Source organism: Chionomys nivalis, chromosome 13 (assembly GCF_950005125.1).
Source record: "Chionomys nivalis chromosome 13, mChiNiv1.1, whole genome shotgun sequence".
NCBI lineage: Eukaryota > Metazoa > Chordata > Mammalia > Rodentia > Cricetidae > Chionomys > Chionomys nivalis.
In genome coordinates, this window is record NC_080098.1 from 7,600,064 (window position 1) to 7,613,156 (window position 13,093).

The 13,093-nt window shown below is 47.3% G+C and overlaps 1 protein-coding gene and 1 non-coding gene across 5 annotated transcripts in view; both read right to left on the reverse strand.

The window, feature by feature from the left end:
- The window catches only part of Jcad (junctional cadherin 5 associated), a 37,867-nt gene that overhangs the window by 18,780 nt on the left and 5,994 nt on the right, over window positions 1-13,093 (reverse strand). For 2 of the 4 annotated variants that reach the window (XM_057787633.1, XM_057787634.1), the window contains one exon: window positions 5,302-5,623. The exons of 1 other annotated variant lie outside the window; for it this stretch is intronic. In XM_057787633.1, coding sequence (XP_057643616.1) covers window positions 5,302-5,567 — 266 coding nt within the window. In that variant the 5' untranslated portion in view covers window positions 5,568-5,623. Of the gene's footprint in view, window positions 1-5,301; window positions 5,624-11,484; window positions 11,568-13,093 lie in introns of all 4 variants that reach the window. One more of the 4 variants, XM_057787632.1, reaches the window with a different exon arrangement.
- Window positions 12,099-12,171, reverse strand: Trnak-cuu (transfer RNA lysine (anticodon CUU)). The gene has a single exon. It is a non-coding gene; the product is annotated as a tRNA-Lys (tRNA).

A 13,093-nucleotide genomic window follows, 5' to 3' on the forward strand; every position in this document is an offset into this window, starting at 1 on the left:
GCTGGGGGGCGGGGGGCAGAGTCAGGGAGACACCATGTAGCTGCCAAAGGAGGCAGATGCCATTTAACTGGCCAAGAAGCAAGAGATAACAAAATATGAGCCTTGTGGTAAAACACAAAATAATTGAAATGGGTTAATATAAGAGCTAGTTAGAAATACACCAGAGTGTTATAATTAATATAGTTTCTGTGTGACTATTTGAGTCTGGGCGGCCAGGAAACAAACGAGCAGCTTCCATGGCGCCAACATGGGCAACTATATCCACATAGAACCCGAGAGAGCTTGAGAAAGGATTTTAGACATAAAAGAACAGAGCTAAGCACAGCTTCTTTGTGGCAGCATTTTTTTTTTTTTTTTTTTTTTAGATAGACTCTTTACAGACTGCAAGCAGAGGCACGGCTCCTTTAAGAAATGGCAGCTTCCTGATTCATGCTAGGGTTTGTGAGCACAGTGAAAGGGCAGTGTCCACTTACATCTCTCCCCAGGGGCCCACTCCCCAAATAGATTCCACCAATGAGAAGTCCAGGAGAAGTCCACAGAGCAGTATCTCAACCTAGGGACTGAGAACTCAGCTCATGAGTCTGCAGAGGACATTCCACATTCAAAGCACAGCAGGGCCGGATGCTCAGCATCTCATGGCCCGGAAGCTGCCTTGATGCACAACCCTCTATGGGGAGTTACGACATCCATGGCTCACCAGTTGTGCAGGAGACGCACCCTGAGGCACGTGCTGCTGTGTCAGAACTTCGGAGAGATGGGGTAAGGCAGCAGGGTGCTCTGCTATTATAAACCTCTGTCAGAGTTAGCTTCAGCTGTCAATCTGAAACAGACCTAGAGCCGCCTCACCTGAGGAACTACCTGCATCACACTGCACTGTGGATGTCTATGTGACAGATTTTTTTGATCATTGATTGATGCAAAAAGGTCTGGCCCACTGTGGGCTGTGCTACCCCTGGGCAGGTAGGCCAAGGCTGTACAAGAAGGAAGCAGAGATATGGGCTTGGGAGCAAGCCAGTCAGCAGTGCTCCTCTGTGGTCTCTGCCTCAGTTCCTGCTCCAGGGTCTGCACTGAGCCAGTCCTGCCTCCTTTGATGATGTCATGAGCCCTTTCCTCTGTCCTGCCTCTTTTGATGATGTCATGAGCCCTTTCCTCTGTCCTTCCTCCTTTGATGATGTCATGAGCCCTTTCCTCTCTCCTGCCTCCTTTGATGATGTCATGAGCCCTTTCCTCTGTCCTGCCTCCTTTGATGATATCATGAGCCCTTTCCTCTGTCCTGCCTCCTTTGATGATGTCATGAGCCCTTTCCTCTGTCCTGCCTCCTTTGATGATGTAATGAGCCCCCTTTCCTCTGTCCTGCCTCCTTTGATGATGTAATGAGCCCCCTTTCCTCTGTCCTGCCTCCTTTGATGATGTCATGAGCCCTTTCCTCTGTCCTGCCTCCTTTGATGATGTAATGAGCCCCCTTTCCTCTGTCCTGCCTCCTTTGATGATGTAACAAGCCCTTTCCTCCCCAAATTGTTTTTGTCATGGAGTTGTATCACAGGATTAGAAAGCAAACAATGACAATATCATGAAAGAGAAGAATACAATCATCCTGAACCTCTTTCTGGGGCAGAGTCACTGTCCACACAGGGAAAGGGCTGTCCAGCACACAAAAGAGTCAAGACCACTCACAAGAAAAAAAACATGGTGAATTATTCCTCTAATAAGGTTCTACAACTTCAAAAGGTGAAGCCTAGCTAGCAGACGACTGTTGGGATTTATTGAAGGCTAGACTTATTCCAGGTTCTGGCCTGGTCTCTCTGCGCACTACCCAACATGATGTGAAACACTCCCACTGCCATGGACCAGCCTTTCCCTCCATGCCTTCTCCACCATGATATAAACGCGCGCTCTCTGAAACTGTGGCCTACAATAAGCCCGTTCTCCTAAAGCTGTGCTGGCACAGGTGTGAGGAAAGCGGTCAGTTCAGCTTAGCAAGCAGGCCAACACTCCTCTCCCTCACCATGGAACCTGTCCCCAGCCAACCCAAGACTGCCAAGACCTTCACCACTCCCAGAACCTGGCACACTGAAATACTTAGTACTTCCACAAATGCCTGGGTGCCAGACTGGCACGGTGAGTTTATTAGAGTGAATACTCAAAAAAGTGAAAGTGTTGGCAACTGGAATTAGCTGAGTAGCTGATATATCAGTAAGGTATCAGATTTCAGGACATGGCAACCCCAGAGGCCAAGAGAACGTGCTAGAGAATTCAGGGACAGGAACTCCCACGGGGTAGACCTGAAGTGGTGGTGCTAAGAAGGCAGGGTCATCAGACGAACAACTGGAGAGCGTGGAGAGAGTGGGGGATGGGGTGGATCACTGGCAGCAGTTAAGGCAGACTGGTCAGGCACAGGTGGTGCCCTGCAGGGCCTGCTATGAAACCAGGTAATGACACAGGCAAGAGAAGTAAGCTAGGCCCTAGGGAGTGGTCACACAGTTGGGCTCAGAGCCTATCTTCTGTGTTGTCCAGCCATAGAGTGTCTGCAGACATTGAGATCCAGAGAGCAAGTTTGCTCCACCTCTGTTTCCCTGGAACTGTTAATCACTCTTGTCTTGGCTGCTCAGTAGCATTTGATCTGATGATGGTGAGAGCCCTGGGCAATGTCTTCAAGGTTAGGAAACAAGTACCTTGCATGCTTGCTAATACCTCAAAAGAACTATTGGTTGATGTTCCAGCCGAGCACCAGGGCGTGGGCAACTATTCCTTGCATTTATATGTAACTGAACAATGTCCACAGAAGAGCAAGCTGCACACATTATCTAACATACGCGGTGTGGTGTGGTGTGGTGTGGTGTGGTGCGGTGCGGTGCGGTGCGGTGCGGTGCGGTGCGGTGTGGTGCGGTGTGGTGCGGTGTGGTGCGGTGCGGTGTGGTGTGGTAGCATGCATTCCTTCAGTGTCTCTCTATGTGTCTGCCAGAAAAGGGTGGAGGACATGAGATAAAGACAGCCCCGTGCTTGGCAGCTGGAGGAAGAGCTCACCAGCTGAAAGTGTGGCCAGGCCTTTGGCTGCTGTGGGGAGGCAGCTAGATGCTTGGCTTCTGGCCAAGCTAGGTTTCCTCCACCGCCACCCACAGTAGCCTTAGCAAAGCCACCAACACTCTCTGGACCTTAAGTCTTCCTCTAGGAAACATTACTATCTCTCCAACCTGCCAGAATAAAACAAGCAGGTCTCCCCACTTGCTCCAGGCTTTCCACTCACACCGACCTTCACCTTTCCCAGAATGGTAGACAACATGTGGGACACCTGCAGGTCAGACAGAATGAGAGACGTCACTGAAGGAGCCTTGCGATTTGCCTAGTCTCCTCATAGTTTGGAGTAGGACATTCTGAGCCCCAGGTGCCCTGCACACCTGGAGACCAGGCCACCAGAGCCACTGCTGGGACAGGATGTGCTACAAGCCCATAGCTGCACTGGTCAAGGAACCAAAGGCTGCAAGCTGGCAGAACACCACTTACTCATTCCGAACCAGGATTCGCATATTCTGGGGTGTGCTTGGTTTCATCTTAGGCTGAACTGTTTGAACTGTTCCCACTGATACCTGTTTGTCTCCCCCAGAGTATGTTCTCCTGAGGGGAAATAGTTCCCTTCATGCCTGTCTCCTAGAGATGACCTTCTCACTTCAAGTGTCATTTTGCTGTCAAAGGAAGAAAGTGCCTTTCCCTGTCATTCAGATAATACCTGTACATGGTCCCCAGGCTTAAGCACTGGCATGGATTTCTGCAATCAGGTATGTCTTCTCTTTCTACTCTGTAAGCTACCCTTTCTATCCAAAGCCACTATCTGCTATCAGCATATCTCAAAATCACACAGAAGAGGCATCTTTGTTATCCATATGAAAACATGCCAGTGTGTCACACAGCCACTTATCTGAACACTCACTCATGACACAAGGAGAGGCAGCAGCTTGTATGAAACTGCACCTCCTTGAGTACTGACTGGGCAGGGCTACCTGCTGGCTCTCAGGGGCCCGATCCTACTACAAGGGATAGAAAGCCCGAGTCCAGGATTCAAAGGCGTTTCTATACATCCAACAAGCACCGGGTATAGAGTTCAAACTCCGTAGGAAACACCGAAGAAACAAGGATGGGGCCAACCTTGCTGTCTTGTGATCTAAGCGGAAAGAAAGATAGAAGCAGCACAAAAACTAGAGGAGAAAATCATCCACGCTTGCCGGCCAGCAGCGTTCTCATAACCCTCAACCGACTTGTCTGCTATGGGAAGGCTTCTGGAGGGTCGTGGCTGACAAGCCTAAGAAGTAGCATGAATTCTAAATGGCTTCCTGACTTCAGGATGGAGTCCCCCCTGAGCCCGGCCCCAGTGGTGAAGTGGCTAGGAAAGAAAACTCACCGTTACGTCACAAGGCAAGAAGAACCCACCACATTTTGTCATTGCCCGACATTCAAGGTACTGAATGCCCTTTAGAGTCTTTCCACTGCTGTCTGAAAGCTGGAGACAAGCCAGCTCTTCTCTGGAAAGTTGACCTACGACTACAGAAGGCTAGTTCTTGCCCGTTCTCTTAGCCCAACACTTTATTTCTTTGGACACCAGCTTCACCTGTCTCTTTATCCCCTCTGGCTGGTTATAGCCGGTTTCACAGCATACTGTTCACCTAGAGCTTTGCTTTCTATAGACTTTTCCTGTCCCAAGATAAGCCCAGCTTGATGGAGGGATGGCATGAACTAAAATTGTTTGGAAGGGTTTGGGGGCTCATTCTCATGTTCGCTAAGATTCCTGTTTTCACCACCCAGGCAACCCACCCTCCTATTCTATCATAAGGAACCCCCACAGTAGACCTGTGTTCAGATAGGACAACCACTGAAGGACAACATAGGTGTAAATGCAAGTTGGGCCAAATATAGGGAGTACACACCCCTTTCCAACTCCCTGAATCTACAAACTACTGAAATACATCATGAGGAAGCCAATCATCCTGGAGTGTCGGGGTGGGCATGAATGAACTCTACAGGGTTCCAGGATGCTCCTTCTACAGCTAACCACTTCACAGAGAAGAAAAGCAGAGCCAGGAGATATGCTGCTGGCCTTGGTGACTCTGTTTACACACCAAGGGGAATGAAGGTCTGCACCCAGCCCTGGGCTGACTACAACCAGAATTCAGACCTCAAATGCAGCCCAAGCGAAATGTCTTTGACATCCCTCCCCCAACCCAATCAAACAGGAATAGTTGATTTACTTACATATAACCCAAAGCCAAACTCCCAAGTCAAAAGAAAGCACTGGGCCAACAGGACACTTACCCTGCTTCAGGAGCTCTGGAAGCAGAAGTGCTCTGGCGCTCCCTGTGGCCTCTTGGCTTGCTGCTGCGGCTCTCAGAGCTGCTCACATTCCCTGTCCCTAGGGATGTCCTACTGTGGCCATCCTCATATCCATTCAACAGGCGCTGGTCAGCTCGGGTTCTTGTCCTTGTCGGCCGGCATCCCTCTGATTTGTCCTCACGCGGTGCTGAGACATCTCGGGCTGGCTTGTATCCATGAGAAATCAGGAGATCTTCCACACTGTACATGGCGCAGTGTCATCAGAGCTCACGCGGCTGAACCATCATGGCGGCAGGACCCATCACTGGAAGGGCAATCAAGAGCTGCCTTTATGAGTGCCCACACTAAAGCAGACACCCACCCTCCCCAGGCCTCCACTGGTGATGGGAAACTCACTGTGGCCACAGAAGCAATTGTTAGGAAATATATCTGGCCAGCATGCAGATGTGATGAAGTTGCCTGCTCATGCCAAGGGGAATTCTTTCTGGATCCCATACTGTTCTGCTGACTACTGGGTACATGCCCTTAGAACACACAGACAGAGATATCTCTGTGGTCAGCTTGGGGGTGATCACACTTTGTAAGTCTGTAACTGTGCATGGTGTCCCTTTAGATTGTAGAAAGCCGGAAAGCTCTGGGCATTAGTGACCTCAGAGAAAATTTCCTGTCACCATTCCTGACACTACTTCATGACTTTCACGGATTCACAGATGGGACGTTCACTTATACAATCAGGAAGGATTCAAGGAACAAGTATTTGTTCAAGTCAGCTTAGCAAGGACCTTGACTAAGCACTAGAGAAAAGAGGTTGCAGCACAACTCGGAGCTGTGTGAATGTGGAAGGCGGCTATTTAGCTAGGGGTTTTGCTAGCTACATCCCCAGCATCCAGCAATTAATATACATTCTGGAAATACTTGTAGAATGGATGCATGAATGAGAGAAGGGGCACCGGGGCAACATTTTGAAGACTAGTTAGAAGCTGGATAGATACACTGCCATTTGCCAATACAGAAGTGGGAGACTGGGCAATTAAATCGGACTCTGGGCATGATGACCTCAGGAGTAAAACCATGTCTTAGAGACAGACCCCTGGTGACCCAGGGTAAAGGATCCTTACCTATGAGTATGTGTCTTCATTCAGAGATGGTATATGTATCCCTTCCTCAAGAAATATCCATGTGGGCCACTGTCCCACTGGGGTTTGGTAAATAAACCCAACATCCCTATGTGCCCACAATTCAGAAAAAACCTTCAATGGGCTAACAACCCACGCTAAGGCATATGTGTCTTTCAGAAGAGCTCCAGCTTTCAAAGTGACCTAGGATGACTGAGGTCAAGGGATCTCTGATGTTGAAAGTCTTACCTGTTTTACTCTCTGGGGCCTGCAACACACAGGTAGGAGTAGAGTCTGGCTTCAGTGCTCAGGGCTGAGCCCCCAGATGACCCACAGGCCTTACCCATAACCCTAAATGCCAAGCGGACTCATGGAAGACTTTTTCCCCTTACGTGTACCCTTCACCTTTACCCGGCGTGGCCTCTGTTGTTTCCACATCCACGTGAAGCACGGACCCTTCTTCTACAGGTCCCTGTGCACTGTTATTTTAACACCTATGTTTGGCTTGATTCTTTGAAGTCGCTTTCCATTTAAGAAGGAATGGGCTGCCTCAAGAGGAAGCAGTTTACTCTAGACACATTAACTGCAGTGGCCGCAAGATGGACCAATGAGGCACCAAAGAGGGAGCTCAGGCGCCCAAGGAATTTTCATTTCCTTTTAATTCTAAGATAGCAACACTGTAAGTCAATGGCATTTAATTCTGTCACTCACACATCACTTCAGAGGAAGTTAAGATAAACAAAAGCTGACACACACCGAGGTTGTTGCTGTCATAACAGTTGTTTTGTAACTGGGAAGGAAAGAGTGTAGCTAAAACAACACAGGATCAGACATGACCCAGGGTCTGGTGAACTACTCTTTTTAGGTGTGGTCCCTGAAGTGGGCGAGGAGCAACCTCGAGCTTTCCTACATGGAAAATGGCAGCAACCATCCCAGATGACTGCAGTGTTCTGAAAGTCCAGTGAGAAAGAACGTGCACACATCACATGGAAGATTATTATGCCACACTGTTGATTGTTCACCCTGTGCCTTTGCCATTTTCTGTCTCCTTCGGTACCATGGGGTGCTGTGTTGCTCTTGATCTCCAACCTCATATTCGGTTGGTGTCAGCACTGACTGGATACTCAGCCTCTTCAAGTAACCATGAACAGAATATTTCTTTGTAAGAACAAAACAATAGGACACATTTCCTAGGAGCATAGTATGCACCGAGCTCTGAACTAATAATGAAGAACACATTCTTTATACTGTCTGGCTGGACAGACAGTAGGCAGTTAAAAGTGGGCATCAGAGATATGATGGGAGCCTGTCATTTCTTCCATGGGACTGGAGTACATGGGTGAAGACAGGATGACTGGAAGAGATGTTACCCAATGTCATGGTCGGCCCAGATTTCACTCCACATTATTTTGCAGCCAGATCATTCAATAAACATCTTCTTAGTCAGACATAGTAGCTCATTTCTCAAAACTCAGGAAGCTGGGACAGAAGGACTGTCCCACGTGCAAGGCCAACCTGGGATGTCTAGTAAATTCCAGGTCAGCCAGGATACAATGCTGAGTCCCTGTCTCAGAGGGGAAAAAAAGACATTTTTTGGGAGGGGTCGTGTTAGGGTATGGGTATGAGATACTGCTCATAGGCTCATGTGTTCTGAACATTAGTTCTCCAGTTGTTGGTCCTATTTTGAGAGGCTGTAGGGCCTGTAAGGCAAAAGGAAGACTCTGGAGTCAGCCCTATGGTTCCGGCCTGAGTTCCCTGCTCCCTTACCCACTACGATATGAACATTCGTCCATTAGACTGCAGCTGTGTGCTTTCCTGCCGGGAGGGGATGTGCCCTCTCACGCGTGCATCAAAATGAAAGTCATTCTTCGTTAGATATTTGGTCACAGCCATGAGACAAAGCAACTAATGCATCTGGCTACATTTTATTATTATTTTTTGAATTAAATGCTGATAAGGAAATACCCAAGAAAGTGATCGAGACAGTTACTATTTCACTTTTAAGAATACTGGTCGTGACCTACTAAATAACTTCACAGAGCATTAGTTTGAAAAACACCAATATAGATGTCATCCCCCGATGGTCAAGATGTAAAGCAGGGTGACCTCTGAAGCTTGTTCAAGTTTAATAATGCTATTACGCATGAGAAATTCCTTGGTCTAACAAGTCCCTTGCTCTCAATAGCAAATCAAGCTGTTCTTCCTATTCGAATTTGGCTTTTCAATGAAGGCCTTCGCCACCACATCTGCTGCTCTTCTGGTCTACAGAGCACCACTGGAAGAACAGCACCCTCATTTCCTTCTGCCCTCACTGTGGATCCACCACCGACTGGCACACCAGCACACAGTGGAGCCCATGGGGCCCAGGAAGTGATGTACACCTTCCACGCTGCCATTCTTGCTCTAGGCGTCTGCTGGAGGAGGCCACCAGGAAGCTCTGTGTGTTTGCATCTAGTGAGCTTTTCTATTGTTCCCACATTCTTCCAGGGTCTGCACCCTAACAGGAGCTAACCACCTAGTGAAGGGACTTGTGTCCCAGAAGGTTCTGTCACTGGGAAGAGGAGTCTAAACAGAAGCTATTTGCAGATGGTCTGCCCCAGTAGCCGAGGTGGAGGGCGGATATGAAGTGGCTGTGACATTACGAAGACCCATGTTTTCCTGTGTTAGGGTGCCTTAATAGCAAGCCCATTTTCTCATATGCATACGGATCTGCTACTTACCCCAAGGGAGGCTAGGTGACCCAAGCAGGATGCTGCTGATTTAACCACTGCTACTAGATTTCATGGCACCCCGTGGAGACCACAGAACTCAAGGGTAACCTGGCAAGCTGACCCAGGGAATGCCTCATGGGGCCTTCTGTCACAAGCTCTTCCCTAGTTTGGTCTTGTACAACTTGGACTAAGCCAAACAAGTCTTTTCATTAAAACAAACTCTGTAAGGCAGCATACACAAAGAAGAAAAACTGGGTCTATAAAAATTTTCTTTTCTTGTATGAAAGGTTTTATGCTGAGCATGTAATTAACATTCTAAGAATAGTTAAGATAATGCAAACTCTGGGAATTTCATTCCTATCTTCTAAACATTAAAGGCAGGTGAAGTGCGCTGGAGTGCTGCCTGCTCTTCTGGAGGACCTGCCACTGCACACACATGTGCAAAACACACGTGCATAGAGAACAGCTTAAAAAAAAACACTTAAAAAAATAAAGGCAGGCGTGGAACTCCCAAAATTTGGAAAACAGAAGCGAAAGGATCTGTGCATGTTCAAGGTCAACTAGAGTGAGACCTAAAGAGAGAGAAAGAGAGAGAGAGGGAGAGAGAAAGAGGCAGGGAGGGAGGCAGGGAGGGAGGGAGAGAGGGAGAACAAGCAAAATTCCCAGAGAACAAACATTACATTTCAATGAAAAAAGAAAACAACAACAACCAGAAATCAAACATAACACTGAGTGGGAAAAAAGGTCAGGTTCAGCCCCAAATACCCTTTGTTTACCTCTATTGGTCTGGTTTAAATTATGCTTTCATGAGATGGGACCAAAAAAGAAATGCTTATTAGCATGCAGGCTCTCATTTAGGTGGGGAAGGAGGTAAACCAGAGAAGCAAGAGCGCTGAGGAGTCAGGGTTTTCTCTCTGGGCTTTGCATGAGATCTAGTTTATATCTTACTATCCCACTGTTCCCCTTGGAAATGTTTGTGACCAGCTAGGAACTGTTCAAAACACCCTCCTGTAGGTCCACAATACATTTCTATTCATAGTTAATTTATTCTTTACTCTCCTTGCCCTTTAACCCCAATAAACTCTCTCTACAAATCACAAGAAAACCTTGCTTTATGTGGCTCGAGAAATGGCCCAATAGTCAGAAGCGTTACTGTTCTTTCAGAGGATCCGAGTTTGCTTCCTGGCAACCTATCAGGAGGCTGCAAGGAACTCCAGCTCCAGGAAGTCTGACAGTCTCTTTTAGACGCATGGGCACATGCGCGCACGCGCACACACACACACATTAAAAAAATAATAAATCTTTAGAGGTAGAGAGAGATGGCTCACTAGTTACGGGAGCTTACTGACTTTCCAGAAGACCTGAGTTCAGTCCCCAGGATCCATGTTAGGTGGCTCACAACTGTCTGTAACTCCAGCTCCTGGGGATCTAACACCTCTGGCTTCCAAGGGTACCTGCACTTACATGCATATACCCATCCACACACACAAACATGCATACACATAGTTAAAAAACAGACACACTTTTAAAAATAGTAATAAATCTGAGAGGGGGAGAGAGAGGGGGAGGAAGAGAGAGAGCGATAAAGAGAGAGAGGGGGAGAGAGAGAGAGAGAGAGAGAGAGAGAGAGAGATTTGCATTGTAAGTAAGTGTGCAATCTCGGGCACCTAAGGGATAGAGTGGACAGCCTGTGTGTGTCTGCCAAGTGACAGAGGTTGCATTAGCTGCCTGGGAAACTTATTTCCCTTTGAATTCCCAGGAAGAACCTGATGCAGGCAAGGCTATTTCCAGTTCACAGATGAGAGTACCGAGGTTTCACATCCAAGGTTGCACATAGTCTAAATGGCAGCCCTTACGTCTACACAGGTCTGTCTAGGATGGCAGTCCTGGCGACTCGTTTAGATCCGTCCAAATATATCTCTCTTCTCCCCACTAACTAGCTTCCTGGTTTACAAAATAATGCATGAACACAAACAAGGAAAGAAAAAGATGTGGTGGCCTCAAGCTTATACCTAAGTGTTTAACAAGAAATCCTGTTTTACTGTTTAGGTGAAGGTGGCTTTGCTGCTCTTTACACACGTCGTCCCTTTGACTGTGCACTCCACGGCAACACTAGTGTTAATTTTTAGACAAGCAACAAAGTGAGTTACTTAGAAACACACCATTCAACTGTATGGTGACCTTCACAGGCCGCTAAGTCACTGTGGGTTTCAGGTTCTTCCTAAGTAGCCCATTATGTAAAACCAAAAAGCAGATAAGCCAGGAGAACATCCAAACCAAATGAGCAAGGGGCAGCAACAAAGACCTTGCATTCTTAAAGAAAAAGAAAACAACTCTACCTGCAACGCTGACAATCTGGACTCTGCACAGCTACGGGGAACTGCAAGTGGCCTGGGGAAGGATAGAGTGCTCTTTGGTAGACCTGATAGGAAGAGCAGAGGAAGAGTTAGAAAGTCCTCTGACGTGCAGGGGAGCTGGTGGAGAAAAGGATGGGAAAGAGGGCACAGAAGTAAGCTTCTAAAAAAATGCCAGGTATGACTTGGTATGACTAGGACAACAGTCAACCCATTTGTAGAAAGTATTTCTGTTTCAGAAGACAACAAATAATTTGATTTTGATGCAGCCCACCTTTCTTGGCTAGTTTTATGTCAACTTGACACAATCTAGAGTGTTGCGGGAGGTCCTTCCACTCCTCCAGCCAATAGCCACTGAGATACCAGCCCACTGGGGCGTGGTCTCTCTCCCTTTAAAAAAGCGGCTACTTCCCTCCTCACTCTCTCTTACTTCCTGCTCCGCTTCCAGTGACTAGACTCCCTTCCTGATTGCGCAGAGGGCTGTTGTCTGGGACAGTGATCTGTAAGTTTTTTCCCCTTTAAATAAATAACCATTATATTAATCATAATTCCAAACTAGCGTGGGATTGTTTGTGACTTACGCCTTCACCTTCATCTGGCGCCCAACGTGGGGCTCGAACCCACGACCCTGAGATTAAGAGTCTCATGCTCTACCGACTGAGCTAGCTGGGCGACCAGGAGCTGGGGCGGCAGGAACACAGCCCGCAGTTCCTACTACAGAATTGCACCCAACGTGGGGCTCAAACCCACGACCCTGAGATTAAGAGTCCCTTTAAATAATAACCATTATATTAATCATAATTCCAAACTAGCATGGGATTGTTTGTGACTTACGCCTTTGCCTTCACTAGAGTTATCAGATAAGAGGAAGTCTCAATTGAGAAAATGCCTCCTTAAGGTTGGGTTGTATCAAGCCTGTAGGGCATTTTCTTAATTGGTGATTGATGAGGGAGTCCATTGTGGATGAGGCCATAACTGGGCTGGTGGTCCTGGGGCTGAGATTTTAAAATAGATGAAATTTTAAAAAAGGGAAAGAAAGCAGGTTGAGCAAGTCATGGAGAGAAGATAGTAAGTAGCACTCCTCCATGGCCACCGCATAAGCTCCTGCCTCCAGGTCCCATGCCACTTGAGTCCCTGCCCTCACTACTTTATCTGATGCACTGGGAATGAAGTAAGTTTTTTCCAGTCAAGGTGTTTCATCACAGCAATAGTAACCCTGACTAAGGCACCACCGATTTACCACAATTTCCTTTTCCTCCCAAATCACTATGTATTATTATTATTTATCAAAAGACCAGTTTTGTCCCTTTCAAAGAACCCAAGTGAAGCCACTTAGACCAGTCAATCATTCTTCTATGGGTCATAACTCCTACGGGGTCGCATACCAGTTCATTAACAGTACATAGTACAGCTCATAACAGTAGAAAAATTAGTTATGAAGTAGCAACAAAATAATTTTATGGCTGGGTGATCACTACAGCATGAGGAACTGTATTAAAGGGTGGAAGCATTAGAAAGGCTGAGAACCATTGACTTAGACCAACTTACTGTGCCAGATTTCTGAGTTCTATATCACCTGTGTCCTTAATATTCA